The sequence below is a fragment of the Lycorma delicatula genome, chromosome 1, assembly GCF_047948215.1.
Source record: "Lycorma delicatula isolate Av1 chromosome 1, ASM4794821v1, whole genome shotgun sequence".
NCBI lineage: Eukaryota > Metazoa > Arthropoda > Insecta > Hemiptera > Fulgoridae > Lycorma > Lycorma delicatula.
The window spans coordinates 45,620,002-45,647,858 of NC_134455.1; the positions used below are offsets into that span (position 1 = coordinate 45,620,002).

At 32.9% G+C, this 27,857-nt stretch overlaps 1 protein-coding gene across 1 annotated transcript in view; it reads right to left on the bottom strand.

Annotated features, from left to right (window-relative positions):
- Positions 1 to 27,857, bottom strand: part of LOC142317497 (sphingomyelin phosphodiesterase-like) — a 71,511-nt gene that overhangs the window by 1,016 nt on the left and 42,638 nt on the right. Inside the window, exons 6-9 of the mRNA XM_075354058.1 lie at positions 26,286 to 26,477; positions 18,271 to 18,441; positions 11,118 to 11,289; positions 8,431 to 8,621 (exon numbers count right to left, since the gene is read on the bottom strand). Coding sequence (XP_075210173.1) covers positions 8,431 to 8,621; positions 11,118 to 11,289; positions 18,271 to 18,441; positions 26,286 to 26,477 — 726 coding nt within the window. The remainder of the gene's footprint in view (positions 1 to 8,430; positions 8,622 to 11,117; positions 11,290 to 18,270; positions 18,442 to 26,285; positions 26,478 to 27,857) is intronic.

The following is a 27,857-nucleotide window of genomic DNA, read 5'->3' on the forward strand; positions in this document are numbered from 1 at the left end:
GTTGAGAAATCTTCAAGATTTACACAGAAAATATGGTGTTATACAGTCACACCTTGAGACTGAATTTGATGATAATGATGATGTTCTCTCATCACACTGCATTTAAGTTGAAGATGATTTAGCCACTATTGAATGTAAGTTGCAGTTTTTGATTAAAAAAAAGTCAAAAACAGTGAATCAAGAAATTAATTTAAATTCAGACTAACCAAATCCAACTACAGCCAGTTAACTTCCAGTATTTAAAGGCAAGTAAACAGCCTACTTCAAATACTAAACCGTTACAGGAAATAGTTGTAATGGTTATTCAGAATTTAATTTACAACAATGTCTTGTGTAATTCAAATCATAATTTACAACAATGTAAAGATTTTTGATATCTATTGATGATAGAAGTAACCTTTTAAAACATAATAATTATTGTTTTAATTGTTTGTATAACAGCCATTTTGTTAATGAATGTCATTCTTTCAGTGAATGTAACATTTGCTTTAGAAAACATAATACTCTTGTCCATATGCATAGGAGTATTGATTCTACATCAAAGGACAAAGGGTTTGAAAACAATAATCATTCCTTGTTTAAACTGCAGTTAAATAAACTACTGAGTCTCATTCTCCCTGGGAAGTTTATTTAAACTTTTAATGATCCTAATCTCCAAGAGACTAAACTAGGATAAATAGCGGTTGTATTCCAACTAATGTTAAGTGCAATAATTCCACAACATCATTTCTCTCTTATAATGATTCTTCAAATCTCTCTAATATAATTGAAAAATTTTGGAAGATTGAAGAAATCAGTACTGATATTTCACTTAATTCCTTGTGCGAAAAAATTTTCAGTTTAACACAAAATGATCAAGGTAAATTTGTGGTTTCATTACCATGTAAATATGATAACATCCAATTAGGTGATTCCTTTGTTAATGCTAGGAATAGATTTTTGTATTTAGAAAAAAGGTTAACTAATGATTGTAAGCTCAAAAGAGATCACTCTACTTTCAACCAAGAATACTTAGATCTGGGTCACATGTCATCACTTAACTCTGATGACTTATTAACTAAATGAGCTAATGTGTACTACTTACCCTACTATCCAGTACTTAAATCATCTAGTTTAACTACTGTACTTGGGAGTGGTTTTCGGTGGTTTGGCTAAAACCTCCAATGGTCTATCACTTAATGACACTTTACTAGTCGGTCCAGTAGTCCAACAAGATACATTTTCTATAATGATTAAATTTAGAATATATAATTATGTCATTACAGCAAACATACTGAAGATGTATCTACAAATTTTAGTCAAACCCAGCGATTCAAACTTGCATCGTATACTGTGGCATGATTCTCCAGATCAGGAAATAAAACACTATGCACTACGTACGGTAACTTATGGAACTGCTTACACCATATCCAGCCACACGATGTCTAATATAAATAGCAAAGAAAAATGAAATTAATTATCCATGAGGTTGTAACGCTATTCAAAATGACTTCTATGTTGATGACATTATTACAGGTTCAAATAACAGTATAGTTTTTTGTTACATTGTGGTTTTTAAACAATTCCATCAGTGCTTCCCTTGATCATAATTATTTTTTTCTGTCCAATCAAGAACAGTATATATAAATTTCAGGAATCCTTTGGAATAATACTTGAGACATATTACTTTATCAACTTACTCATTCCAATAATTCTAACACCTATACAAAAAAAAACATTTTTTTCATCATAGCTAGTATATTCGATCTACTGGGACTCATTGATCCTATCACATTTTCTCATAAATGTTTTATTCAGTCATTATGGCAAATTATTAAAATTGATTGGGATGAAACATTACCCAAAACAATACTATCTCAATGGCTGGCTCTTTACAATCAGTTCTATTTAATTGAATCTATAAAAATAAATAATCTATAATTCCTAATAATATTAAGGTTAAGTCGGTTCAATTACATGATTTTTCTGATACCTTAAAAAAAGGACTACAGTTGCTGTATTTATATACAAGCATTATTTGTTGACAATACAATTTCATCTAATTTACTGTGTTCAAAAACAAAACTGGCCCTCTAAAACAAGTAACGTTCCAAGACTTAAACTATGTGGCTGTTTGTTACTTACTCACTTATTAGTAAAGGTAACTAATGCATTAAAGATACATTTTAATGAAATACACTTGTATACTGATTCTATGGTTGCACTGTACAGGATTCATGGACAACCATGTACTTGGAAGATATTTATTAGGAATAGAGTTTTGGAAATGCAACATAACACCGCAAATGCTATTTGAAATTTCGTTTATAATCCTGCTGATGTACTGTCTAGGGGTTGTCTTCCAAGCAAATTAATTGACGTTATTCTGGTGGCATGGTTTGAATTGGCTTTCACGATCTTCCTACTGGCCAATTAATAATAATTTTACCTTTAATAATAATTGAGATTCGAATCCAGAATGCTTAGTAGAAAAACACAAATCTATGTTATTGTCATGTGTATTCACTGTCATACCTGATTACACAGAAATATTCATCTTTTCACAAGCTACTCTGCATATTTAGTTTTTGTTTTAGATTCATTTACAATCCTTGGTCTTAATCAGTTAAAACAAAATTCAGGTCCTTTGACAGGAATTAAACCACATGCTTACTTTCTTCTTGCATCAGATACATAGTATTAAAAATAATCAAATTATTGCTAAACATAGTAAACTTATCTCTTTGGATCCATTCTCGGATAACTCAGGTTTACTATGTGTAGGAGGCAGACTGCAACCCTCTTTATTACACTGCCATATAAAACATCCTGATGCTAACATCACAAGACTAATCATTAAGGCCGAACATTTACGGCTTCTGCAAGCTGGTACTCAGTTAACACATCATTTACTGCATCAGAAGTATTTGATACTAAATGTCAAAAGAACTATTTCATCAGTTGTTAATAAATGCTTGACTTGCTTCAAGTTTAATGCAAGAACTCAAACTCAACAACTTGGTCAACTACCATGTTATAGAGTAGTTCCTTCTTGACCATTTTCTAGTGCAGTGGATTATGGCAGTTCAATTATGATACGCAATGGCGAGCAGCGATCTAAGTCTTTCACTAAAGTTATATTGCGCTGTTTAAATGTCTTGCGAATAAGGCAATACATATAGAACTAGTCCCTGACTTATCTATACAGTCACAATCATTCATTGCAGCTTTAAAAAGATTCATATCTCGTAGAGGTATTCCTAAGCAAATCTTTTCTGACAATGGTACTAACTGACTAATGGTACTTTATAACTTATATCAACTCTTTAATCAGACAATTTTAAATCAAACATTCAATCATTTTCAATGAAATGAGATTTCAATTGGTCATTCATTCCTCCCACATATCCTCATTTTGGTGGGAAAGTGCAATTAAAGGTGTCAAATATCACATTCGTTGTGTTACGGTCAAAAGATTCTTAACTTTGAGGAATTATATACAATTTTAATGCAGGTTGAAGCTTGCTTTAACTCCTGTTCCTTATTCTCTGTTTCTATAGATCATAGAGATCCTGAGCGTTTAACTCCAGGATATTTTCTCATTGAGTCTCTACCTACATACTTGCTTGAGCCCAGTTATCAGAAAATTCAAGTCAGTTGTTTATGATTCTGGCAGCTATTGCAAAAATTTATTCAGTCTGTGGAAGTGATATTATGTAGATTCACCTAATAGAATTTCTTTACATTATATTTCACCCCCGCACTAATTCATGGATATCAATTAAATATACAAGTAGCCATATTTTGAGTAAATTCTTTATTAACCTTTATATGTATGTGTTATTGTGAGTGTGATGTGTGTCATTGATAAATAAAGAAATACTCATTTTAATTACACATATTAACATAATTAAGTACAAACAACTGATAATCATGGCAGTAATAAAATAACAAGTTTGTTTACATTTATAGAAATTACAAATAAAGAGGAAATGAAGTTGGGGCTGACCACAAAGTACAATTATAGAAATTAAAAATTTATTATGATAGAGAATGAGCATCTGTAAAAAAAAATACCTCTGAATGAAGATCAGTTACAAGGATAAGCTGTTGAAATGTATTAATGGAAAGATAAGACAGAAATAATTGCCATTTTTTAGGAAGAAACGAAAAGTAACGGTTCTAAAAGTATAAAATATATATATATATATATCTATTTTGTTTGTGTAAAACTAATTTTATTAAATTCGATATATAGTCCTCAATATGCTATAAGTTATTTATCTTATAAAATTTACTAGTTTAAATTTTTCAATTTTCCAAACTGCCCTTACATTAATTATTTCAGATTAACATATTCTACAACATTTCATGAGAACAGTTATAATTATGTAAAAAAAACACCTCAATTACATAATTGATAACATTGTTATCAGTTGCTGTTATGTAAAATTCCAAGTTGTAATTTAAATTAAAGCAAAGAAATATTAATTTTTTCTGTTACTGATTTTATCTGCTAAATTTAGTGGCCTATTTTGGTTTTGTCGTTGTTAGTGCACAATTAATGATCTTTTTCAAGAATCATTGTTCTGAAATTAAACAAAACCAACAATCAAGCCATAAGTGGACTTACTGCCTGCCTGTTGTGATGAGTGTACACACACACATGCATTACAGTAATATATATTACTTGTGTATGTATGTATATAATATATATACAGTGTAATATATTATTCATTTACCTGAAATTAATCTTTTTCAGATTTATATTATTACTCTGTATTGTTAAATCATATTAAATAAATCAGCTAGTACAGAATATTGAGTTAAGAAATATCTTACCTTAATTTTTCATGGAAGTACTTTTGTGGGATCCTGCATTCTCAGTTGTGATAGAAATAATTATGTTACTGCATAATAAAAATTTTAAAATAAAAATAGTAAAATAATGAAAATTGCATATTAATTTAAGTAAGTGCTGCTGTCTGATGTAGTTTTTATAAGGCCGTCTCCCTCAAACACTGTCCGATAGTTTATCAAATTGAAATTTTGTTTTTATTTATATATGTAATAGTTTTCTAATATATTTAATTTTATGTCAACTATGTTTATTTCTAATATTTCTAAATTTGTATTAATATCAGAAAAAGAGTGTTTCTGCTGTATTGGGTAAACCAAATTTATTATTTTCGTAATTTCTGTGATATAAATTTAAAGAAATCTAGTTTTAAAGGATCTATTTGTTTTTCCTATAAAAATACCATCAAAATCATATTTAATTTTATAAATTTCACACAGATTGTTTATTATTATTATTAGTTTTTTTAAAAATATTTTATTATATGGTTATTAGGTTTGTATGCTAGTTTACATATTTCTTTATTGTAAGTTTTAGTAATGATTTTAATGATATTATTAGTGTATAAATGTTTATGAATATTTTTTCACTTTTTTTTTGTCTTATCCCAATATTCTGTACTTGGTGGTTTATTTAAATAGTTATAAAATAACCTGATCATTACATGTTCACATTTTTATTTCTGTAAAGTTTCTCACTAATTGAGTTAAAAGAAAATACAGCATTCCTTACAAACAGATGATGTCATAACACCTGAAAGGTGTGAAGTAAGCATAATAACCATTATTGTGTTTGATGCAAATTAAAATTTCTCTTAAAAACAAAAGAAAGAAAATAGTGCAAAACCAAAATTAAAATGCCCTTGTAAAACTTGCTTACTGAAAGGGATCATTGTTACTAATAATTTACTTTAATATTGTGCCTTACTGGAAATTTAGCGCTCTTATCTATATGTAATTTGAAGCATATATATATATAAGTAAAAATAAATGATATATTTTTTATTTTAATGTTATTTATTTACTTTTTGGTTGGTGAAATTACTTTGAAGCTTGTATATGGAATTGGAATTTTTAGCTGATGAAAATTGCAGAGCAATTTTCATCAGCTTGGATTCAAACCTGGGACCTCTGGATAAACCCGAGACATTACTATTCCGCCTTGGAGATGGGTATAGATTTTAAATAATCTCTCTATGCATTTCATTTCAGCATATTAAGAAAACCCATTTGTCTAACAAATTTCTAATAATTCATTCATAACTTGGGTCTTTTGTGTTTTTACTCCTTCTATATAAACAAATCATTGAAAATCACTAAGTAGTCTTGTGTTAACCCTACATCTATCACATCACACTGTAATTAATAATATATAAATTTTCTATTTATTGAAGATGTTCGTATAATCCTTACTATTTTATGATTCTTTTTTTATAATATGCAGTGTGTAAACTGTGCTGAATTATACAGAGTAATTCAGAAGAAAAGGGAAGTAATTTGGGAACTGATTCTACAGCTTGAAATAAGGGAAAAAGTTCATACAAAATTTGTCTGAAAATGCTTTGTCATCAAGTTAGAGCAAGCAAAAAATTTTATCTGTATTTGAGTTCCCCTGATTAAATGAGGTCATAATGAAATTTTTAAAGTTTACAGGAGGGAGAAAATTTGATGTTTTCTTGTGATTTTTGACCTAAAAATAAAATAAAATTAGTCCCAGAGTTGTATCTCCTATAGTTTTCAAAAAGCAGAAAAATTTGGTGTCTAAAATTCACTTTTTTATGTATAAAAAAGTTAGTAGACTAACTTTGTTAAATGACTAATAAACGTAAATTTTAAACTTGTAGAGAATTTAGTTCTTAGAAAATTGATGTAAAAAAAGTCTATAAAAAACAAAAAATCAACTTTTATAATTAAAAGCAAACCTTAACAAAAAATAGTTGGTGTGGAAGTATTCCAAAGCACTAATTACAGTTAATAAAAAATTTTAAACTTTACCCATAATATTATGTAACAGGAAAACTGTTTTATGAATAAGTTTGGTAGAATGAGATTCATTAAAAAAAAAAGAATATATAATGTACAAACTGTAATCTGCTATCAATAATGCATTATTATGGTTATCCTAGAAATAATTCAGTGGATATGCCAGGAAACTGAATATTGTTTTGATATTCTCAAAGCCATAAACAGTGCACATATTAGAACTTATTAAATTATTTTAAAACTTTTATTTCTCCTAAACATTTCGGTTTTGAATTGCCTTAATGAGTTCAACATTTTTGGAACTGAAAAATTCCATCATTTGGGTACTTTCCCATTATAAATAGTGCCACTCCAAATTTTGAATTTTTTAAATGTATTTGAGGGTAATATAAACGACTAACTCTTAGGTATTTATTATCACACTACTTTACAATGATTTTTGATTTCAAAAAACTTCTGTAACTTATTGAGGCAGCATCATAATGGAAATAAAGCCTGTCATTTTTCAATGGTAACAGCATCAGCTATTTAACAATGAGGACAGGGAATAATGAATAAAATAATCGCGTGCATTCAGTGTAATTTAAGGAAAATTGAGAGGAAGAATCAATTATAATATTGGAGTGCTGGGCGAATACATAACAAGTGAGATAGAAGAAGCAGATTTACGCTCTTCAAAGTGAATCACAGTTACAGTTACAAAGATCCTGATACAGGTGCTCACACCTAAACAATCAAAAGGATGTGCGGATTTGATAAGTGGTACAGTAGAAGGCATTGCTGAACCATGCAGTTCATGGAAAGTTAAACTCATGTGGCTTGTCAAATTAAAAATAATGGCCCTTTATAAAAAAAATATTAATAGCGATAAAATATTTGTTAGGTATCATGGTTATTTAATTGCAAATACAGAAATGTGTGTGTGTAAAAATTACTTTTAAATCCATGCAGTTAGCTTTAACCATCCTTCTGTTTATTATTTACAAATTTAGGTTTACTATTTAACAAAGTTAGGTTATGCATTATAGTTGAGAAATATGGTAATAGAAATTGAATGCCATAAAACTGAGTGTAGTACCAAATGGAAAAAGTACCATTGTTTTATAATAGAAATTTTAATGTTATTGATGTATAACTTCAACTAGACATTCTGTTTATAATTAATATTTTTATTTAATTTGCTATTTTCTTAATTTTTTCTGAAAGAAAAATTTTTTTCTAGTGCAATCTTATAGTTACTTCAGTCTATTGGAACTGACATATTTAGCTCAATGATATTTTACTTTTGTGGAGACTATTGAAACAAACCATTTTGTTTTTGAAAATTTATTCACTAATTCTAAAAGTGAATTGGTAAAAGAACTTTAATATTAAACTCTTAGGACTGTTTAATATTAAATAAACAAAACATTTTATATGTTATGTTGTTTCAACAGGTGTGTCACAGTATGTATCAACTAAGAAAAATTTAAATAGCATTCATTACAGTGACCACCAAATCACTCTCATGTACTACTATCAACATACAATAAATTTCTATATAAATATATATATATATTTTATCCTATGTGAAGTAGCAGTAAGCTTATGAAATTATATTCTGCAATTTACCTGTTGTATGCTTCTAACAATGTCTTATTCTTAGCCATGTTGTATGCTAGAAGTTTTACACTTTCAGGGTGTAAAGATTCTACACCATATGCTTCTTTGAAAGAATAGAGTTTATACCACTTGGGTGAATTCTCCCCATTCTGGTTGGCTTCTGTTAAGTTATATACATAAGTTTCATAATCTTTAATTTCCTGTAAAATAGAGACCAGTTACTCCTTGAATCAAATACTGCTACTAATGAAATCCTCTGGAGGTAATAAAAGCAGTTAAATTTTTTTGGTATTGAGAAAAAAACAAATACTGCTACAGGCTACCTCATTCAATAAATATACGTTACAAATGTGAAGTCATCTTTTAATGACGAACTTGCCTTAGCATCTGTACTTCAAAAGAATTATCTGATATGTAGTAATTTATTTGAAATTTTAATTTTTCTCAACCCGTTAAGACTTCATTTACACAGACTTAGTAATAACATTAGATTCCAACTACCTTATCGGTTACTGGTTTAGTAGATGCATGAGTGTGATTCATTATAATTTGAATTGCAGATATTGTAAAAAAAGAATTTATAAAATATCAATAGCCTTCAACTATCAACCTCCCAAAAAAAAAGCTAGTGATAATCATTTGTGCAAATCATAACACTCACACTCTGTGTTTGTTTATATGTAGTATGGACAGTGACAGTGTAGTGTATGGACATATAGTGTGGCAAGAAATACATAAATTAGACTGATTGCAGGGTTCAAAGAACCTTTTCAATCCTATATCAATTGTTTTGCTACATTTAAAAAGCAAATTGCATCACAGATTTAATTTGGATTATTCTTAGAGGTTTTAAAATACTGTTGACAAAGAAACATCTCAAATTTATGAAAAATATCTGAGTTACTGATATAAAAAAAATATAGAGTAAGATTTCAAATAAATTAGAATATTTATAATGGCTTTATACCTTTAGCAATTTGCAATATCAATAATGATTTCAAACAAGATAATTCGTGAAGAGCAAAGAATAAAATTTATATTTATTTAATCATTGCTCTTAAAACAATAAAACCCATTTAAGAAAAAGGGTAGAAGAGAAAAATTGTACTTTTTCAATTAAATTTCAATTTTTAAAGTCCCCCAAAGTAGGGGTAATTGATTTTTAAATTGGTACAGATTTTAATCAAAATTTATAGAAGACTGAACAAGTACTGTTTTTTTCTAAAAAAATTTACTTTATTAGCTTAGTTTTGTTAGTATTATAAAAATGATGTCAATATTTTTTTCTCTTTCATTCATCTCTAAAAGTAATGATTTTGATCATTTAAGCTTTAAAACAAAGAGATCATGAAATAGAAATTAGAATTATTATTTCTCTAAGTATTTAAATAATACTTGTAAAATTTTTATTGTTGCTTTAGTGGTGTTCCTCTCTTTTCTATGATGATTGATTGAAATTAATGCCTATTAGCATTTTTTTTTGTGAAACTATTATCCTATGTGTGATGCTTTTGTATTACAGTAAGAATTTCATTTGCTATATGGCTTTTAGTTAATTTAATTCTTAATATTCCATTACCTTCCAATATTTTATTTTGTTTAATATTTTATTTTGTTTTTGCTCCAATATGGAGCAAAAACAAAAGGCTGCAATTGAGTGCAATATGGACATAACTTTACTGTTACTGATATCCATTGCATGGTCATAAATGTACACTAAAGCAACAATTGCTGAGAGCAATGTTCAATAATGGATAAAAAATGAAAAGAAGGTGAAAGTGATTCAGACAAATTACCAAGTGATAAACTTAATTTTTAAACAAAATTGACTTATAATTATTTTTTTGTAATCATATTACCAAAATGGAAATAAAAATTAAACATGGAAAAAAAATTGTTGGTAGATTCTAAAGTTCGGAGGTCACAGTTTTCAAAATGTTGGATTGGTGGTGAAACTTGAGTTCACTTAAAGATACAGAGAATCAATCCATGAAATGCTGACGGTCCACATTTTCTCATCTGATGGATATAAAATGCAAGAGCTTAGCATTTAAGAATATAGTGAATAATTTTTTAGGACACAAAAGTTAATTTTCTTTCAATCCTAATTAAGAGAATAAATGAATGTCGCTATGTAGACTTTGAGAAACCACTTGTAAGAAAAACCAGCAGAAACAGCTAAATACAATTTAGTTAAGACCAGAACCACATGTACAATCCCATGCCACATTTGTTTTGCTACATCACATGTTTTTGCACAAAGGGAATGATCAGTGGTGCCAAATCTACCTTAATGACCAGATCCGGCACCTTAAACCATTTCTCTGATTTAGTTGGATAAAGAAAAGTCTTCGGGTAGTGGAGTGATTATGTAAGTTAGTTGGAAGATACTACTATCAGACACTAGACAAAGTGTCTACAGTACTGACACCCATGGATTTATCAAGTTTGTTCATAAGTGATGCAAATAGATATTGTCATTGTAGAAGCACCATATTGTAAACAAATAGTTCTTACTCTATTGAGTTATTTTGTACAGCTGCATATGTTTACCTCATTAAGTTTTCAATAAAGTTATGATTTGACAAAAATTATTTTTAGTACTTAAATATAAAATAAACTGATAATACCTAATAGTATTCTTAAATAAGAATACTATTGGTATACATTATTTTTAACAAAGTTTTAGTACTTACCCAAGTAGTTGAATCAACAGTATATACTCTATAATTTGGATTACTTTTAGCATATGGTGTTACACTACCAGCATTGAAAGCTATACTTCTTGCTTGATTTTCATGTATATAAACATTAAATTGCTCTTTATGGGTATGTCCATTGAACTGAGCCATGATTATGTCTTCGAACCTATTTATAAAACTGTTTTGTAATATTATTCAAAGAATTTTATAGCTATATTGTAGCAATTAATTTTTTAACGAAAACCCATTTTGAAGTAAAGCAAGGCTAATAAATTAGAAAATAAGATTATGCTCAAGGGTTTTTTAGACAAATTTTGCTTAAGATCTAAACTTACATGTACATTTTGATTATTAACAATCAAATGAATTATTTAATTGAACAATTACTTCAAATGTTAAGTAAACTTTCCGTTAATGGTTTTCATGTGCAATCTTGTTTTCCAGCATACTCTAATAATAGCTACTTAGCAGTGTTCTTTGTTTTTATTTAGTCTAATAATTACTCTGGTGGAGTGAAAATCTGATTAAAAAAATTACAGTAATGTTTTATGTTCTTAGTATAAAATTAAATTATAAGTCTCAGAAGTAAGCTTTATGGTAATTACTGTTTTTACTAAGTACTGGTATTTTCATTTCTGATAGCTTGGACTCCAAGATTTAAAAAAAAATACTCATAAATAATTTTAAAAATGTAATAATTAATAATTCCTGTTTTGTTTTACATGCTCGGTGGCAAATTTAATGATTTGTTATGAAGATAGCTGCTTTGGGTAACTACTTAATCTAGTGACAGTTATGTAATCTAATACTAATGACAATCTACTACAATTTTTTCCCAAATTTGGGGGGCCCGAACCCAAAAATTTTAAACCCCCCCTTGTGGGATATCAAATTAATAGGAATTGGGTAGAGTACTCAGAAATACTAAAATAATCGATTTACTTCAACCCCATGGAGGAGGGGATGGAGACAAGCGGCCCTGGGTCATCTAAGACTCAAGAAAAAAATACCTGGAAGATTGTGGAGACCAAAGGTGCTAAAAGGGCTAGGGCGGGATCATCTGAGGAGGAAGATGCCCCGCTTAATCCTAAAAGTGTTACATGCAGGTTGGGACTCGCCTTACTTCAGCTGCGACAGAGCTTGGGCAAATCCAGCCCGGAATTTATAAAGGCTCACGAGCGGGAGCTAACAGATATCTATAGGGAGCTCCAATCGGTAGAGGAAGAAACATCAGAGGTGGATACCAAAACCCAAGCGACCCAAACGGACAAATCTCGTAGGGAGGATGACATACTGGATATAGACTTGATTGACGATCAATTGTTAGAAAGACTGCCAACAAGATGGTCATCTTGGGCAATGAACAGGATCACCCAGATAACCAATTTAGAGCACGGGGAGGACAGTTGTGTCATTACGTAAATCTAACTAAAACTAGACCCTGTAGTCAATTCCATGGCACCAAGCCTGGGGCCATGATGATTCAGGACTCTACTGTGTTGGAGGACAATAGAGTCACAACAAGAGGCACGAGATACACGGTTGTGTACAGTACGGAGGAGGGAAAAAAGCAGCTGCGGCGCAGATAATTAGAGCCATGCGAAGAGTCGTCGGCAAGGAGGTTGTGTTTGTCATTCCATCCGGACCAGAGGGTGTGATAATAAGGAAGATAATTATTTATTAGTCCCGTGCAAAACAGGTGCCTCCGAAAATGATTATACCCAGTACGGGGGATCAAGCACGTGACAGGTCCCGTTCGGCTTCGGCGCGGAGGGCCACCCCACCGGTCAATGATAGCAAGACAGTGGTGGTGAGGGCGCCGGGGAAAACCTATGCGGACCTCCTAAGGGCGGTCAAAAACAAAGTCACTAAGGAGGAGGCTGGCGAAGTCCTTTCAATAAGGAAAGGCCGCAATCAAGAGTTGGAGGTCCGAATTCAGAGAACACAGAGGGCTGGCGAATTCAGCAGCATGTTAAGGGATCGAGCGGCAGACCTCCAGGTGGATTTAAAAACAAGAGGTGATAGAAGGACCGTGGTGCATATCAAGGATCTTGATTATGACACCACAGAAGACGAGATCAAAGAGGCTTTAGACAGAGTCCTTGGAAAAGATGAAGATTATAAGATTACATCTATTAGAGGAGCATACGGTGACACGAAAAACGCCCCGGTAATTACTACTCACAGAGGGGCGACTAAGCTGGTGGCTTCCAGGCTCCGGGTAGGGTGGGTCAACTGTCGGGGCTACATCCGGACGGAGAACGAACGATGTTACAGATGCTGGGCTACGGAACATGGTAGTAGGAATTGCAGGGGCCCTGACCGGGGTAACTTGTGTTATAATTGTGGTGGATCGGGGCACCTCATCCGAGAATGTAGAGAGGCCACGAAATGTCTCGACTGTAAAAGCTCAACACACAGAACCGGGAGCACTGAATGTAAAAAGACATGTTAAGAATTCTACTAACAAATAATAATCGAGCCTTCTCAGCATTGACCTAGTAGAGGAGATAGCTAGTCGCGGAAGATACGACTTCGAAGTGGCCACCGAGCCGAACGTGTACGCGGCCGCTCACTCACAATGGGTACCTGACGTGGCAGGGAAAGTAGCAGTAAAGCGGGCTACCGGCAGTCGTGACTATTGCCTATATCACAGAGCAGAGGGTGCGGTAACCGTCGAACTTGAAGATTATATAATATATGGAGTATATATTAGCCCCAATGTGTTAATAGAGGAATATCAACATAGTATCATGCAATTACAGCGACTAGTGATGCAGTCCCCCAAAAGAGTTCTTATTTTGGGGGACTTTAACTGTAGGACCATGGTAGCGGGGGCAGGAACCACGAATGCCAGAGGAAGGGTCCTGGAGGACTTCCTGGCGGCTACCGGCGCTACATGTATAAACGAAGGGACTCCGACCTATCGAGCGAGGGGCCACGAATCCATATTGGACCTGGCAATTATGGATGGAAGGGTGGACACTAACAGAGTTGTGCTGCGCGTATTGGAAGATGAGACAGGGAGTGACCATCTTGCGGTCTCCTTGGAAGTACAAGGTCATTTGGCGCCCTCTGCTGCGTCGCAACTGATAAGGAGACTCACCGACAGACAGGTGAAAATTGTGGTGGAGCTAGCGGCAAGGAAAATATCAGATGGCAGTAGACTAGATCCGGAGGTTTTCCAGGAAATAGTTAAGCACGAAATTTCTGAAATACCGGAAGTAACACATAGACATCACCCTATGTACTGGTGGAGCCAGGAAATAGCTGAACAAAGAACAACACTACAACGATGCAAGCGAACGGCTCAGCGACTGAGGGCAAGACCAGGACCCGAGGCCCATCGTGAACTGGCCATGGAAGCCTATAGGGAGGCTCGGAAAAGGCTGAATTTTTTGATAAAAAACGCCAAGAGGTCAAAGTGGAGGGAATTGTGCGGTGAGCTTGACGCTGACCGGTGGGGGCGAGCCTTTCAAATCATAATGAAACGGCTAGGGAGAAGAGTACCTGTGATGAGTAGAGAGGAAGCAACACGTCAGATGTCTGTGCTCTTCCCGCGGGAGGAGGTGATGAGACAGGAGGTAGTACTGTGCGAACGTGGGAGGTTCGCACAGGACGAAGTGATGGCTGCTATTGATAAACTTAATAACAGGAAGAGTCCGGGCCCAGATGGGATCCCGGCTGCGGTCATCAAAGGCCTCGCAAGAAGGGTCCCATGGGAGATTACGGACGTTCTGAGTCACGGAATACAGCACCGCACATTCCACCAATGTTGGAAAGAGGCTAGAACAGTATTCCTGCCAAAACCTGGCACAAACCCTGGTACCTGCGAGTACCGCCCTATTAGTCTTCTAAATAACATGGGCAAGGCTGCTGAAAGACTTGTTGCGGTTAGGATTCAAGCTGAACTGGATCAAAGCGGAAGTCTGCATCCTGGGCAATACGGGTTTCGTAAGGGCTGTTCGACCATGGACGCTATTAACAAGGTGGTTAACTGGGCTGCGGAGGCACGGAGGGGAACCTGGAGGACCAGAAAGATCCCGCTGATGATCCAACTGGACATAAAAAATGCGTTCGGGTCGGTGCCGTGGGAGGCCATCATAACAGCGCTTGGACAAATGAACATAAGCGACTACTTATTGAATCAGGTAGACAACTATCTGGCACAGAGATAGACGGAGGTCCGTACAGTGGAGGGAGTGGAGAAATTTCAAGTCTTTGGAGGTGTCCCGCAGGGGTCCGTTTTAGGGCTTCTGTTGTGGAACATTTTCTATGATCAAGTGCTACGGTTACCGTATCCGGGAGGAGTCGACGTGGTTACCTACGCCAATGATATTGCAATACTTGTGAAAGACAAAGAGTTGAATGATGTGGAGAACAAGGCAAACCGCTCTCTACAGCTTATAGATGCATGGCTTACTAGCAACAACATGGAGGTGTCCCCGGCCAAAAGCAGGTGTATCCTCTTCACGGGCAGAAGAAGACTTCGTAGCGTTCGAGTTGCGATCCGTGGAGAAGATATAACAGAGGTCAGCAGCACTAAATACCTTGGAGTAACCATAGATAAGAGCCTCAAGTTTGGTGGGCACATCGATAAGGTGTGCAAGAGAGTTGTACCTACTATCAAAGCTATAAGAAGGTTATTTACAGAGCATACAGTACCGGGGGCATCTAAAAGGAGGCTGATAACATCTGCAGTGATGTCTGCAGCGCTGTACGCGGTGCCTGTCTGGGCAGAGGCAATTAGAGTACAAAGGAACAAAGAGAAGCTAAGAAGTATGCATCAAACGGCATTACTAGGAGTGGTGGCTGGCTATAGAACATTGTCACATGAGGCATCGTGTATTTTGGCGTCAGTTCCGCCGATAGGCCTGCAGGTCAGAAGTAGGAAACTAAGAGTGGAAGGGCGCAGTAGGGCTGAGGCTGAAGCAATGACCAGACAGTGGTGGAAGGAGGTGTGGGATGGGGCCAATGTGGTGGCCTGGACCAGAAGGGTCATACACAATCTGGATGCTTGGTTGGACCGCCAACATGGTGAAGTAAATTTTTATATTACACAACTTATGTCCGGTCATGGGTGTTTTGGACACTACCTTAAAAGATTTGGCAGAAGAGATACGCCTTATTGCGACTACTGTCAGGAGGTAAACGATGTGAATCACATCGTTTGACTGCTGGTGTTTGACTGCTGGAGGTGGGGACAATATAGACAATTTATTGTAGATAACAATTTGGATGCTAACAATATAATTGAGTGGGCGCTAGTCAACGAGCAAAATTGAAATGTTTTCAGAAACTTTGCTAGCATAGTTCTTCGAACCAAAGAAGAGGAGTCAAGACGGGGGAACCATGGGTATATTCGGTGATAGGGTGGACAGCCCCGTCTCTGAGAGCCTGCATGCCTTGGTGTGCGGGTTTCAATGAGGGGACGGGGACTCCAGCGGAGAAATCGCGGGGAAAGAAAAGACCTAGACCCAGCCGGCAGGGCTGGTTCTGGGGGTGCGTGCGCCCCTTGTGATGGTCATGCCGGTTAGAGGCAAAAAGGCATAAAGACCAAGACTCGGTTCCTGTTGGAAGGGGGGGGGGGTTGGAAACGGCATAGCCGGGCTTGGCCCCCCTTGGTGGGAATTAGAGGCAGGCAAAAAAAAGATCTGTACCGGGGCGATTGACCTGCCGTACCGGGTGTAAAACCGGCGGGTGGGAAAACCACCTTAGAGTCAAAGACACGTCCCTGGGCCGAGTATACTTAACTGGATGTCCGGCCCAGGGTTGTAGGGGAAAAAAAATACTAATGACAGTTTTGTACCAGTATATAATCTAATAACATTTTCATAATAAGGTCATGTTATAATCAGAATAAAATACATCATTCTGTGCTCATGATTTACACATCATTTATTAGTCTGAAGAAGTTATTCTCAAAAATACATTTACTGATAAAAAAAATTGTGGTTCACCAAACTGATATGTAGATCAGTAAATTTTTGTTATCTTTCTGATATATTTATTGGTTTTTTAAAGTAACTTAATTTTAAAGTAAATTTACTGAGTTGCTGAGAACATAAACTTTCAATTGTTCACTATATTGATGTTTAGTAATAATATTCATCTAAAGTAGTTTGCTCATGAACAGAGATTATGACTAGTAGTGTGTTCTTTTTCTGCTTATGCATTCCTCTTTTCTTTAACACTAGCCTTCATTATGTTACATATTTTGTGGCACATATTAAGGAAGTTACTTCATTTTAGAGGATTAAAGCGGTAATTACAGTAAGTCTAAAATCCTTTAAAATGAATTGAAACAAAAATAATTATGTAGCATGATACTGCACAACTGATAAGCTTTTATTGTTTGACTGCTTTGATTGTAGCTAATGTTTGCAGAATACTTTTTAGTTTTGCAAGCTTCCTTTAATTCACAAGCATGTTTTATTAAATAGCAAGAAACTATGGAATGACAAAGAGGATTTTGCTTACAATGCTACGGTAATAAGTTGGTTTTCTGATAGGATCCTTCAGATGATACATTGAATACAGTACAAAGTAATATAACATTGTCTGAATGTTGTAAGGAAAAAATATAGCTGGAAATATCTGTCAAGAAAATGCATTGCCTTGACATTAAAGTAATCTTGACTTCCTATGAAATTAGTTTTTCTCTCAAGAACGAAAGGGATGCACCATGTGGGAATGCGAAATCAAGTAAATAGAAATCTAAACAATGATACTGTTTAACAGGACCTAAGTTTCAGATTATTGGAAACTGGATAAATGTTTATATTTATATATATTTTAAATAACTGGCTATTTCTACCTAGAGAATCATATCCTGGAAGACAGATTTCAAAGGAATATTAATGGGTAATTAAGTACAAGAAGTTACACAAAAGATAAGTCTTTGAATCATATAAGTGCAACATTTAAATTAACAATTCAATTTTCCAGTATTCATTATATACATTTTTAAAAGGCTTAAATTACTGAACTTTTTTGATTGTCCAAACAGTTAAAAAAGCTCTTTTAAATTTTATTTTTAATAATTATTAAAAATTACAACTTTCTTGTTAATACTATTCTCATTAAATGTCTTATTGGATTATTTTTGTAATTTCTTACAATTTCTAGATAGTCAAATTTATTTTACCTAAATATTATGCGAGCATATTCTCTGCTCCAAACTCGAAGTGTATCAGGTGTACCTGGTGGAATATGTGCTAAAATGTGAACCTTTTCCATACTTTTTTCTGATTCATAAAGTGTTTCTGCTAGCCACTGAAGCTCTCCAGCTGGATCTACAGGATCCATTATCATCCACCTAGAAGGCAGTAATAATCAAAGAATTAGATTAATTAGTTAAAGGACATTATTTTATTTTTTTCATAAATCTACTGATAAATAAATTTGAATTCAATATTAATAAAAATAATTTTTACTATTATATAGATGAAAATAATTCATCATCTTAATGAGATCTTACAGATTGCAAATAAATAAATATTAAAGCATTTAATATTTATTAGGAATTAACACAAAAAATTGAATACCATACCTAAATATCTCAATTTTAAACATCTGATAAATAAATTTGTTAATGTTTTTTTTCTATTTTAGCTGTTTACTAAATAACTTCATTATTGAAATCACCTTTATTGACTGTCCTGCTTCAAATAAATTCTTTCTAGAGGTTGCAAACAACTTTTTCTAGGACTTTAGTTAAGATGTCCAACAATTTATTTACTGAAATCTATACATATAAAATTAATTTACTTTTCTTAAATGTAATTGTATTTCACATCAGTGAAACTTTGAAGATGCTGCATTACCTGCGATGCTGATGCAACTGTTATCAACACTCAATACTTTAGTACTTTCTTCTTCCATTTATAATTCAGATAATAAATTGATGACCGCAGATATTATGGCTGAAACTTATTTATATGGTATTATTGCAAAATCTAATTTCTTTATTTATATACCTGTCAGGGGGAAAGTGGTATATCGTTACTATTTGGGTGATGTGTTTGTTTGTGCCCTCATAACAATAGGAGAACTGCACTGCTTTTCATTAAACAAATATAAAATTGTCTCAATTGTGGGATTGTTTAACAGTCATTTTGTCATATTATGGTTATAAAAAAAATTGAATCTCTTCTTATCAGAAAAATCAAAATTGTTTAAAACTCATCAAGAGTTCATAAGATATCAAAAAGTGCTTAAAAATAAGATATCAAATAGATATTTAGGATTTTAAGTTTTAAATATTAATACATAAGAAAATACTGCAGAATAAGAAATAATACACTATTTATAAAAAAACCTTATAGAAATTAGGAAAATCTATTCATAAGAAAAAATCCTGAAACTTGTTGAACACCATAATGTGTAATCTGATAAAACCTTAAATTCATTAAATACTAAACAATTTCATTGTCAATAAAAGAATGATGAATAGATGAAAAAATTTAATTATTTTGAAAGTGGTTCTTTTAACATTTAATAATTTTAATCAAAAAAGTGTATCAAATATAATTAAAATAAATTTAGATCTTTATTTTTAAAAAAAAGATAATATTCATATTAAAAATTAATATTAGTAAGAGAGAAACAAAAGAAAGAAGACGACTTCATCTTGTGTTATAAACATATGTAGATCAATAATTGGAAAATGGTCTAGTTTGGAAGATGATCTTTCATTTAAAACATTTTGAATTCTCATAATAAGATGCTAACCCATTCTTTGTTTATATTCTATCAGTATTACAGAGCATTTATATCAATTTGAAAATTATTTTGAATAATTGGTATTTGTGAGCAATTTATAAGCAGAGAATCTCACAATCAGAGATCATATAATTTTATTCTTTCTTATCAAAAATAATCTACTCTACCAGTAGATAGGTCGAAGTAATTTAATACAAACCAGTTTCAACTTGTAGGCTTAATTAAGCATTATTTTTCTTCAATCATCATATATTATTAGTCAGCTAATAAAACCCATTCAGTAAAGACAAATACATTAGTCAATGTAAAGGCTTTTGTATAGTCTTTGATTTTTAGAATCCACTTAACTAAGAGTAACTATTATGAATCAAAAGAAGAAATCAAAGTAGAATCTGATTCAACCTAGCCACAATTAAAATTATTCCATTTTCTACTGCAATAATGATATCTCCAAAGGAAGATAAGGTAGGTAGTAGTTCTCTGAAAGTGTTTCAAAGAAACACTTTTTGGATAAACATTCTTACAAAAATAACTTATTCGACTCTCTATACTTCATAAAATTAATTTGTTGATAATAAGTAACTTCCAAAGACATCATGTGAATTAATATGTGTTTTACAAACCGAGTAAATACCATATTTACGCTGATTTATGTAGAGGTTCTTTCCTATGTTTCTCCTACAAAAGAGAGGGCAGGTCCCTCCTACCTACATGTGGGGCCAACTTACAATTTGGATTCAACTAGGCTTTTAAGTTGTTTTGTAGTTTATTTTCATTTCTATATTTATGATAGAAAGCCCATTAGGGCTCGGAACAGAGGGGTTGGCGGAGGGTGTTCTCCTTTACATATAGGTGTCCATTAAACAGGTTTCATTGTAATTCATAGCAGTTTTTCTATTGTTTTGTTTGCATATGTAACTTTAGTTTTCATTCTCAATCAAAGTTATTTGGCTTGAGTATCATCCTGTTTTGAAAGACTTATTTATTGTAATTTTTTCCCCTCAGAAATGAGCAAAAGTGGAAAAGGTTTTTGCTGAAATTTTGATGCAAAATTTAAATAACAAGTAATAAGTGAAGCCTGAAAGTCTAATAACTGTAGTGCAGCTAAAAAATATGGCGTCAACAAAAAAACATACATTGTTGGAGGAAGCAGAAAGACTTCTTATTGACCACAATATCTTTCTGGAGATCTTTCAGAAACTACAGGTAAGCCGTTTTTAAGAAATAAATGATTTAGTTCTCAAATTCAGAAAATAGATGTAAAGGATCACGACACAATCATGATTAAAGGCTGTGAAATTGCTGAAGAAAAAGTGTAGAAAATTTTAAAGGAAGTTTAGTTTGGTGTAGGTGCATGATGAAAAGGAATGGGCTAGCCTTAAGAAGTCATATAACATTAAGCTCAATGATTATGAGGAAAAATATATTGCTTTCCAGAAAAAAGTTATTAATTTAAGGCAAACACACCATTATCTGCTAGACAGAATTGGAATGCTAATCAAACTGCCATTTTCTTGACATGCCTACAAACTAACAGTCAACGCAAAAGGTGAAAAATTTGAGTTAATTAAAACAAATGGAAATGAAAAAGTACGGATAACTGTTAAACTATATGTATTAGCTGATTGATCAAAATTACCAACAGTTGTGATTTTAAAGAGAAAACTCCCTCAATGAATCATGAGACCTTTGCGTTGGTGAGGGAGCTTGAGTGCTCAGTGATACAGAGTAGCTGGACCGAAGCAGCAACCATATTGGAGAGGTATCTGTTGAGAGCCAGACTAAGGAATGATTCCTGAAAGAGGGCACCAGCTCTTTCAGTAGTTGTTAAGGGCGTAGGTCAGGACGACTTAAACGGCCATATCAACATCACTCAGTCCTCTGAGTACTGCGCAGCTGAAAGCAATGGAAAACTACAGCTGTTTTCCAAGAGCAAGCTTGTTTCCAAGAAAATGTGGCTCTCTGCATTTTCAAAAGCAATAATGGAGGCGCCTTCCTTGGTAAAATATTCCGGAGGTAAACTAGTCCCCGCTCAGATCTCCAGGTGGGGGGACTACTAAGGAGGGGGTCACCAGAAAATTAAAAAAGAACATTCTACGAGTCGGGGCGTGGAATGTTAGAAGTCTAAAAAAGGTTGGTAGGTTAGAAAATTTAAGGAGGGAAATGGGTAGGATAAATGTAGTAGATGTAGTAAGAATTAGCGAGGTTCGGTGGGAAGAGGAAGGCGACTTTTGGTCAGGTGATTTTAGAATAATTAACTCAGCTTCAAATAATGGGCAGGCAGGAGTAGGTTTTGTAATGAATAAGAAGATAGGGAAGAGAGTAGAGTATTTCAAAATGAATAGCGATAGAATCATTGTAATAAGGATAAAATGGAAACCTAAATCGACAACGATTGTTAACATCTATATGCCTTTAAGTGCCCATGATGACAATGAGGTAGAGTGTGTATACGAAGAAGTTGACAAAGCAATTAAACTCATAAAAGGAGATGAAAATTTAATAATAGTTGGAGATTGGAATGCAAGCATTGGAAAAGGCAAAGAAGGAAATGTAGTGGATGAATACAGGCTGGGCAAAAGGAATTAAAGAGGGGACCGATTTTGCACAAAGTATAATTAAGTAATTGCCAACTCCCAGATTAAGAAACATAATAGAAGAATATACACATGGAAAAAGTCAGGCGATACTGTATATATTATATTATTGTTAAGCAAAGATTTAGAAATCACCTCGTCGACTGCAAAGCTTATCCTGGAGCAGACATTGATAGCGACCATAATTTGGTGATTATGAAATGTAGATTGGGGTTTAAAAACCTGAAGAAAAGGTGTCAGATGAATTGGTGGAATTTAGAGAAGCTTGAGGAAGAGGTGGTAAAGAAGATTTTTGAGGAGGACATCGCAAGAGGTCTGAGTAAAAGAGATAAGGTAGAAAATGTAGAAGAAGAATGGGAGAATGTTAAAAAGGAAATTCTTAAATCAGCAGAAGCAAACTTAGGCGGAATAAAGAGAACTGGTAGAAAACCTTGGGTTTCAGAGTTTCCTTGGGTTTCCAGCTGATGGATGAACGTAGAAAATATAAGAATGCTAGTGATGAAGAAAGTAAAAGGAACTACCGGCAATTAAGAAATGCTATAAATAGGAAGTGCAAACTGGCGAAAGAAGAGTGGATTAAAGAAAAGTGTTCAGAAGTGGAAAGAGAAATGAACATTGGTAAAATAGACGGAGCATATAGCAAAGTTAAGGAAAAGTTTGGGGTACATAAATTAAAATCTAATAATGTGTTAAACAAAGATGGTACACCGATTTATAATACGAAAGGCAAAGTTGATAGGTGTGTGGAATATATTGAAGAGTTATACGGAGGAAATGAATTAAAAAATGGTGTTATAGAGGAAGAAGAGGAAGTTGAGGAGGATGAAAGAGGAGAAACAATACTGAGATCTGAATTTAAGAAAGCGTTAAAAGATTTGAATGGCAGGAAGGCTCCTGAAATAAACAGAATACCTGTAGAATTATTGTGCAGTGCAGGTGAGGAAGTAATTGATAGATTATACAAACTGGTGTGTAATATTTATGAAAAAGTGGAAGTTCCATCAGACTTCAAAAAGAATGTTATAGTCATGATACGAAAGAAAGCAGGAGCAGATAAATGTGAAGAATACAGAACAATTAGTTTAACTAACCATGCATAAAAAATCTTAACTAGAATTCTATACAGAAGAATGGAGAAGAGAGTGGAGGAAGTGTTAGGAGAAGACCAGTTTGGTTTCAGAAAAAGTATAGGAACAAGGGAAGTAATTTTAGGCCTTAGATTAATATTAGAAGGAAGATTAAAGAAAAACAAACCAATATACTTGGCATTTATAGACCTAGAAAAGGCATTCGATAATGTAGAATGGAATAAAATGTTTGACATTTAAAAAAAAATTAGGGTTCAAATACAGAGATAGAAGGATGATTGCTAACATTTACAGGAACCAAACATTAACAGTAATAATTGAAGAACATAAGGAAGAAGCCGTAATAAGAAAGGGAGTCCAACAAGGATGTTCCCTATCCGTGTTACTGTTTAATCTTTACAAAGAACAAGTAATTAATGATGTTAAAGAACTATTTAGATCCGGAGTAACAGTACAAGGTGAAAAGATAAAGATGCTACGATTTGCTGATGATATAGTAATTCTAGCTGAGAGTAAAAAGGATTTAGAAGAAACAATGAACGGCATGGATGAAGTCATACGCAAGAAATACTGCATGAAAATAAAGAAGAACAAATCGAAAGTAATGAAATGTAGTAAAAATAATGAAAATGGACCACTGAATGTGAAAATAGGAAGAGAGAAGATTATGGAGGTAGAAGAATTTTGTTATTTGGAAAATAGAATTACTAAAGATGGACGAAGCAGGAGTGACATAAAATGCCAAATAGCACAGGCGAAACGAGCTTTCAGTCAGAAATATAATTTGTTTACATCAAAAATTAATTTAAATGTCAGGAAAGTATATGTTTGGAGCATCACTTTATATGGAAGTGAAACTTGGACGATTGGAGTACCTGAGAAGAAAAGATTAGAAGCTTTTGAAATGTGGTGCTCTAGGAGAATGTTAAAAATCAGGTGGGTGGTTAAAGTGACAAATAAAGAGGTGTTGCGGCAAATTGATGAAGAAAGAAGCATTTGGAAAAATATAGTTAAAAGAAGAGACAGAGTTTATAGGCCATATATTAAGGCATCCTGGAATAGTCACTTTTATATTAGAGGGTCAGGTATTTAAAAAGGTTGGATGCATGAATCTTTGCTCACAGATTGGCTTAAAACTGTTGGGTCCAGAAACTTAAGTTAGAAAACAGTGATCTAGTTAATATTAGATGCATTCAGTAGGTCACTTGACTGAAAATGTAAAACAGAAAGTAAAAAGATTAATCAGGGATTTTGTTATAATACCTCATGGCACAGTTACAGGTTTTGGATATAGTTGTAAACAAGCCTTTTGAAGATAACCTTAAAGAAAATTAATTGTTAGATGTGAAGCAACAGTCATCAGCTAACTCCTGCTGGAAGAATAAAAAACTTTTCTCTGAGCTTATTATGTGAGTAGATTAAAGCCATGTAAATGACATGTAGTGTTATAAAGTTATGAAACTTTATAACACCACATAGCATTAGACAAGGATTTAAAAAATGTTGCATTAGCTGTGCACAGATGGAACTGAAGGTGACATTTTGAGGGAGGAAGAATCAAATAATGAAAACTACATTTTATTTTCAGATGGCTGTAGTGATGATGAAGGTGTCAATTCAAGTTTCATGTGTTGTCAGTGAATTTTTTAATGAAATTTTTTTTCATGAAAATATAGAAAAACAATTTAAATAAAAATTTTAAAATTGCAATCATTATTTTTTAAAAATATTTCTTATTAAAAATTTTGTACACAATTTTACATTTTCTTTTGTGATGCTATTTAGATATAAAATTTAAACAATTATGTATAATATTATAAAAATTTCTACAAACATTTTTCCAAAAATTAAATTCAAAAATGGGGTCAACCTATTTTCATGGTTGATATATATATGATCAATGTGGTATATAAATATCCACTCTTTTTTGTAAGTTGAAGACTGAAATGTTTATAAAGTTAAGTACTGTAAAATTATTTTATTTATTACAATGATTTTTTTGGTTTATTAAAAGTAATTTTAACAAAAGATACCAATCACTGGAGAAACATTAATCACCCTTCAGTTGATAGCTTAGTAAAATCTTATATTTTACAACAGCATTTAATTATTTACCAATTTTTCAGTTATGTGTCATGTCCCTTTCAACATAAATTACACAGAGTGAAGTCCACATTAAATAGCCAGCAGTTGATGTCACATTTTATAAACTGATTTCACTAGATTACTGAAATTAAATAACACTAAATGCAGTTCTCTGTGTGCTTCTGTTGTTTTCTGTGACCAAACATTGTATTCATTGTTAAAATTGAAATAAGTCATAACTGTACAATTTAAAATAAAAAATAGGAATATACTTTTGAAATAAAATATCACAACCTGAAATACAGATTGCCAATAGGCATTCCAATTAAGTAATAATAAAGTTTAAAAAGTAACAAACAACTACACTTTTGAACTAATATGCTGTAGACTGTACAAAAAAGACTACATACCTTCAATTCAAAATTTAAAAAAACTACTTTTAATTCAGCAAAACTAATTGTAATTTTAACTTACTACATCTCAACATACAGATTAATTTAAGGCTTTTTTAAGCTGATATCAGTGTTGTTGAAATCAACAACTGCTACAGTACATTTAACATGAACTCTTAAAGTTTATAAATCCCATTAAACTTAACAGATTATGCACTAAAAGTCATAAAATATAAATATTGGAACACAAAATGCAAAAAAAAAATTGATTTTTACCAATTGTATGTGTAAGCAAACATATTGTTTAGTGCTATGATACGAAAGCCTGGTTTCGGGGTGACAGTGTAATAACCTCCAGTAAGAAATGTTTCCCTAGCTTCTTTTGTAAGAACATATCCCCATGCATCAAAAAATGTTTCATAAAGCCACAATGTAGATTTATCTCCTTTTATATATGGAGGTGCAAAACTGAAATAAATTAAAAACATTTTAAAGAAATTTTTTCAGTGAAATTATTTATATCCTTAAAATTAAAAAAAGAAAAAAACAATTATGAAAATAGCTGGATCAAGTCTGAGATCTTATTACAACTAGTTTTAGCAATCAATTAGTTTTATCTCTTGCTTTATAATTTTGGTGAAAATGTAACAAAATAAATTTTAATTAAAAATTTAATTTTGGCAGTAAAAATTTAAGATCGTGAAACCATTTTCCCTTCTTAAAACTTTTTTATTTTTAGTAAATCATTTTTAAGCTGTTTTTACCCATCTACCATGAAAGATATGGAAAAGAAAAATTAGTTCCAAATAACAAAATAGCAGTTAAAATAATAAAAAAGGTGTACGATTCTCACTCTGTCTTTTCATTATATAATAGGTGTCCGAAAAAGAATTCTGTGGCTTCAAAATGAATATAGTTTTTATTTTGCAACATTCAATAATGTTTTATGTGTAATCTTGAAGTGGTGACAATTAAGTTGTAGTTTACACATTTTCCTTCAGATAGCAACTGCATTAAACTGTTTTACAGGCAAAATGAAAATGTTATGAGCCCCTCCTCAGTAGTATGGTATTGAGACAAAAGAAAGCACAATGCATGTACAGTACAGTGTACATACAGGTTTGCAGAAACAAAAAAAGTGACAATTGTACAAAAAAATTATACGCAGGTTTATTGTAAAAATTCTTCGAGAGACAAAAGCATGCATAAGTGGTGTGAACATTTTTTGAAACCACAAGCGATTTGAAAGGGCACTCACTGGGTAGAACTAAAACAATTGCTAAAAACACAGAAACAATTCAAAGTTTTTTCAACGATGTCCAAAAAGTACAGTTCATAGTATTAGTCATCAACTAAACATTCCTAAAGCACTGTCCATGATGTTGCTCACAAGCGATTGAAACTTTGTGCTTAGAAACTGTAGATACTCCTTGAAATTAAACCTGACAATAAGCCGCAAAGAGTTTAATCTAACAACCATGTTAGACTTTATTTCTGCTGATTAAAATTACCTACAGTGAGTTTTATTTTTAACAGAGTTCAAAAACCCACAAGAATTGGTGGAATTTGTCTGCAACTGTCCTAAAGTGAATGTCTAGCCTGGTATCATGCATAATTGAATTTTTGGACCATTTTGTTTTTTTCATGAGCCACTTTTATAGGAATAGTGTTCTTGAGCACGTTACAGAGCTTTATGTTTGGCAGATTGAAAAAATAGAGGGCCTAATTTTCCAACAGTTGGAAATCCTTCACATCATGCTAGTGTTGTGCAGACTGCACTCCATGACTGAATAGGAAGAGTAGCTACCATCGCTTGGCCACCGTAAAGCCCTGATTTGACGTTGATGG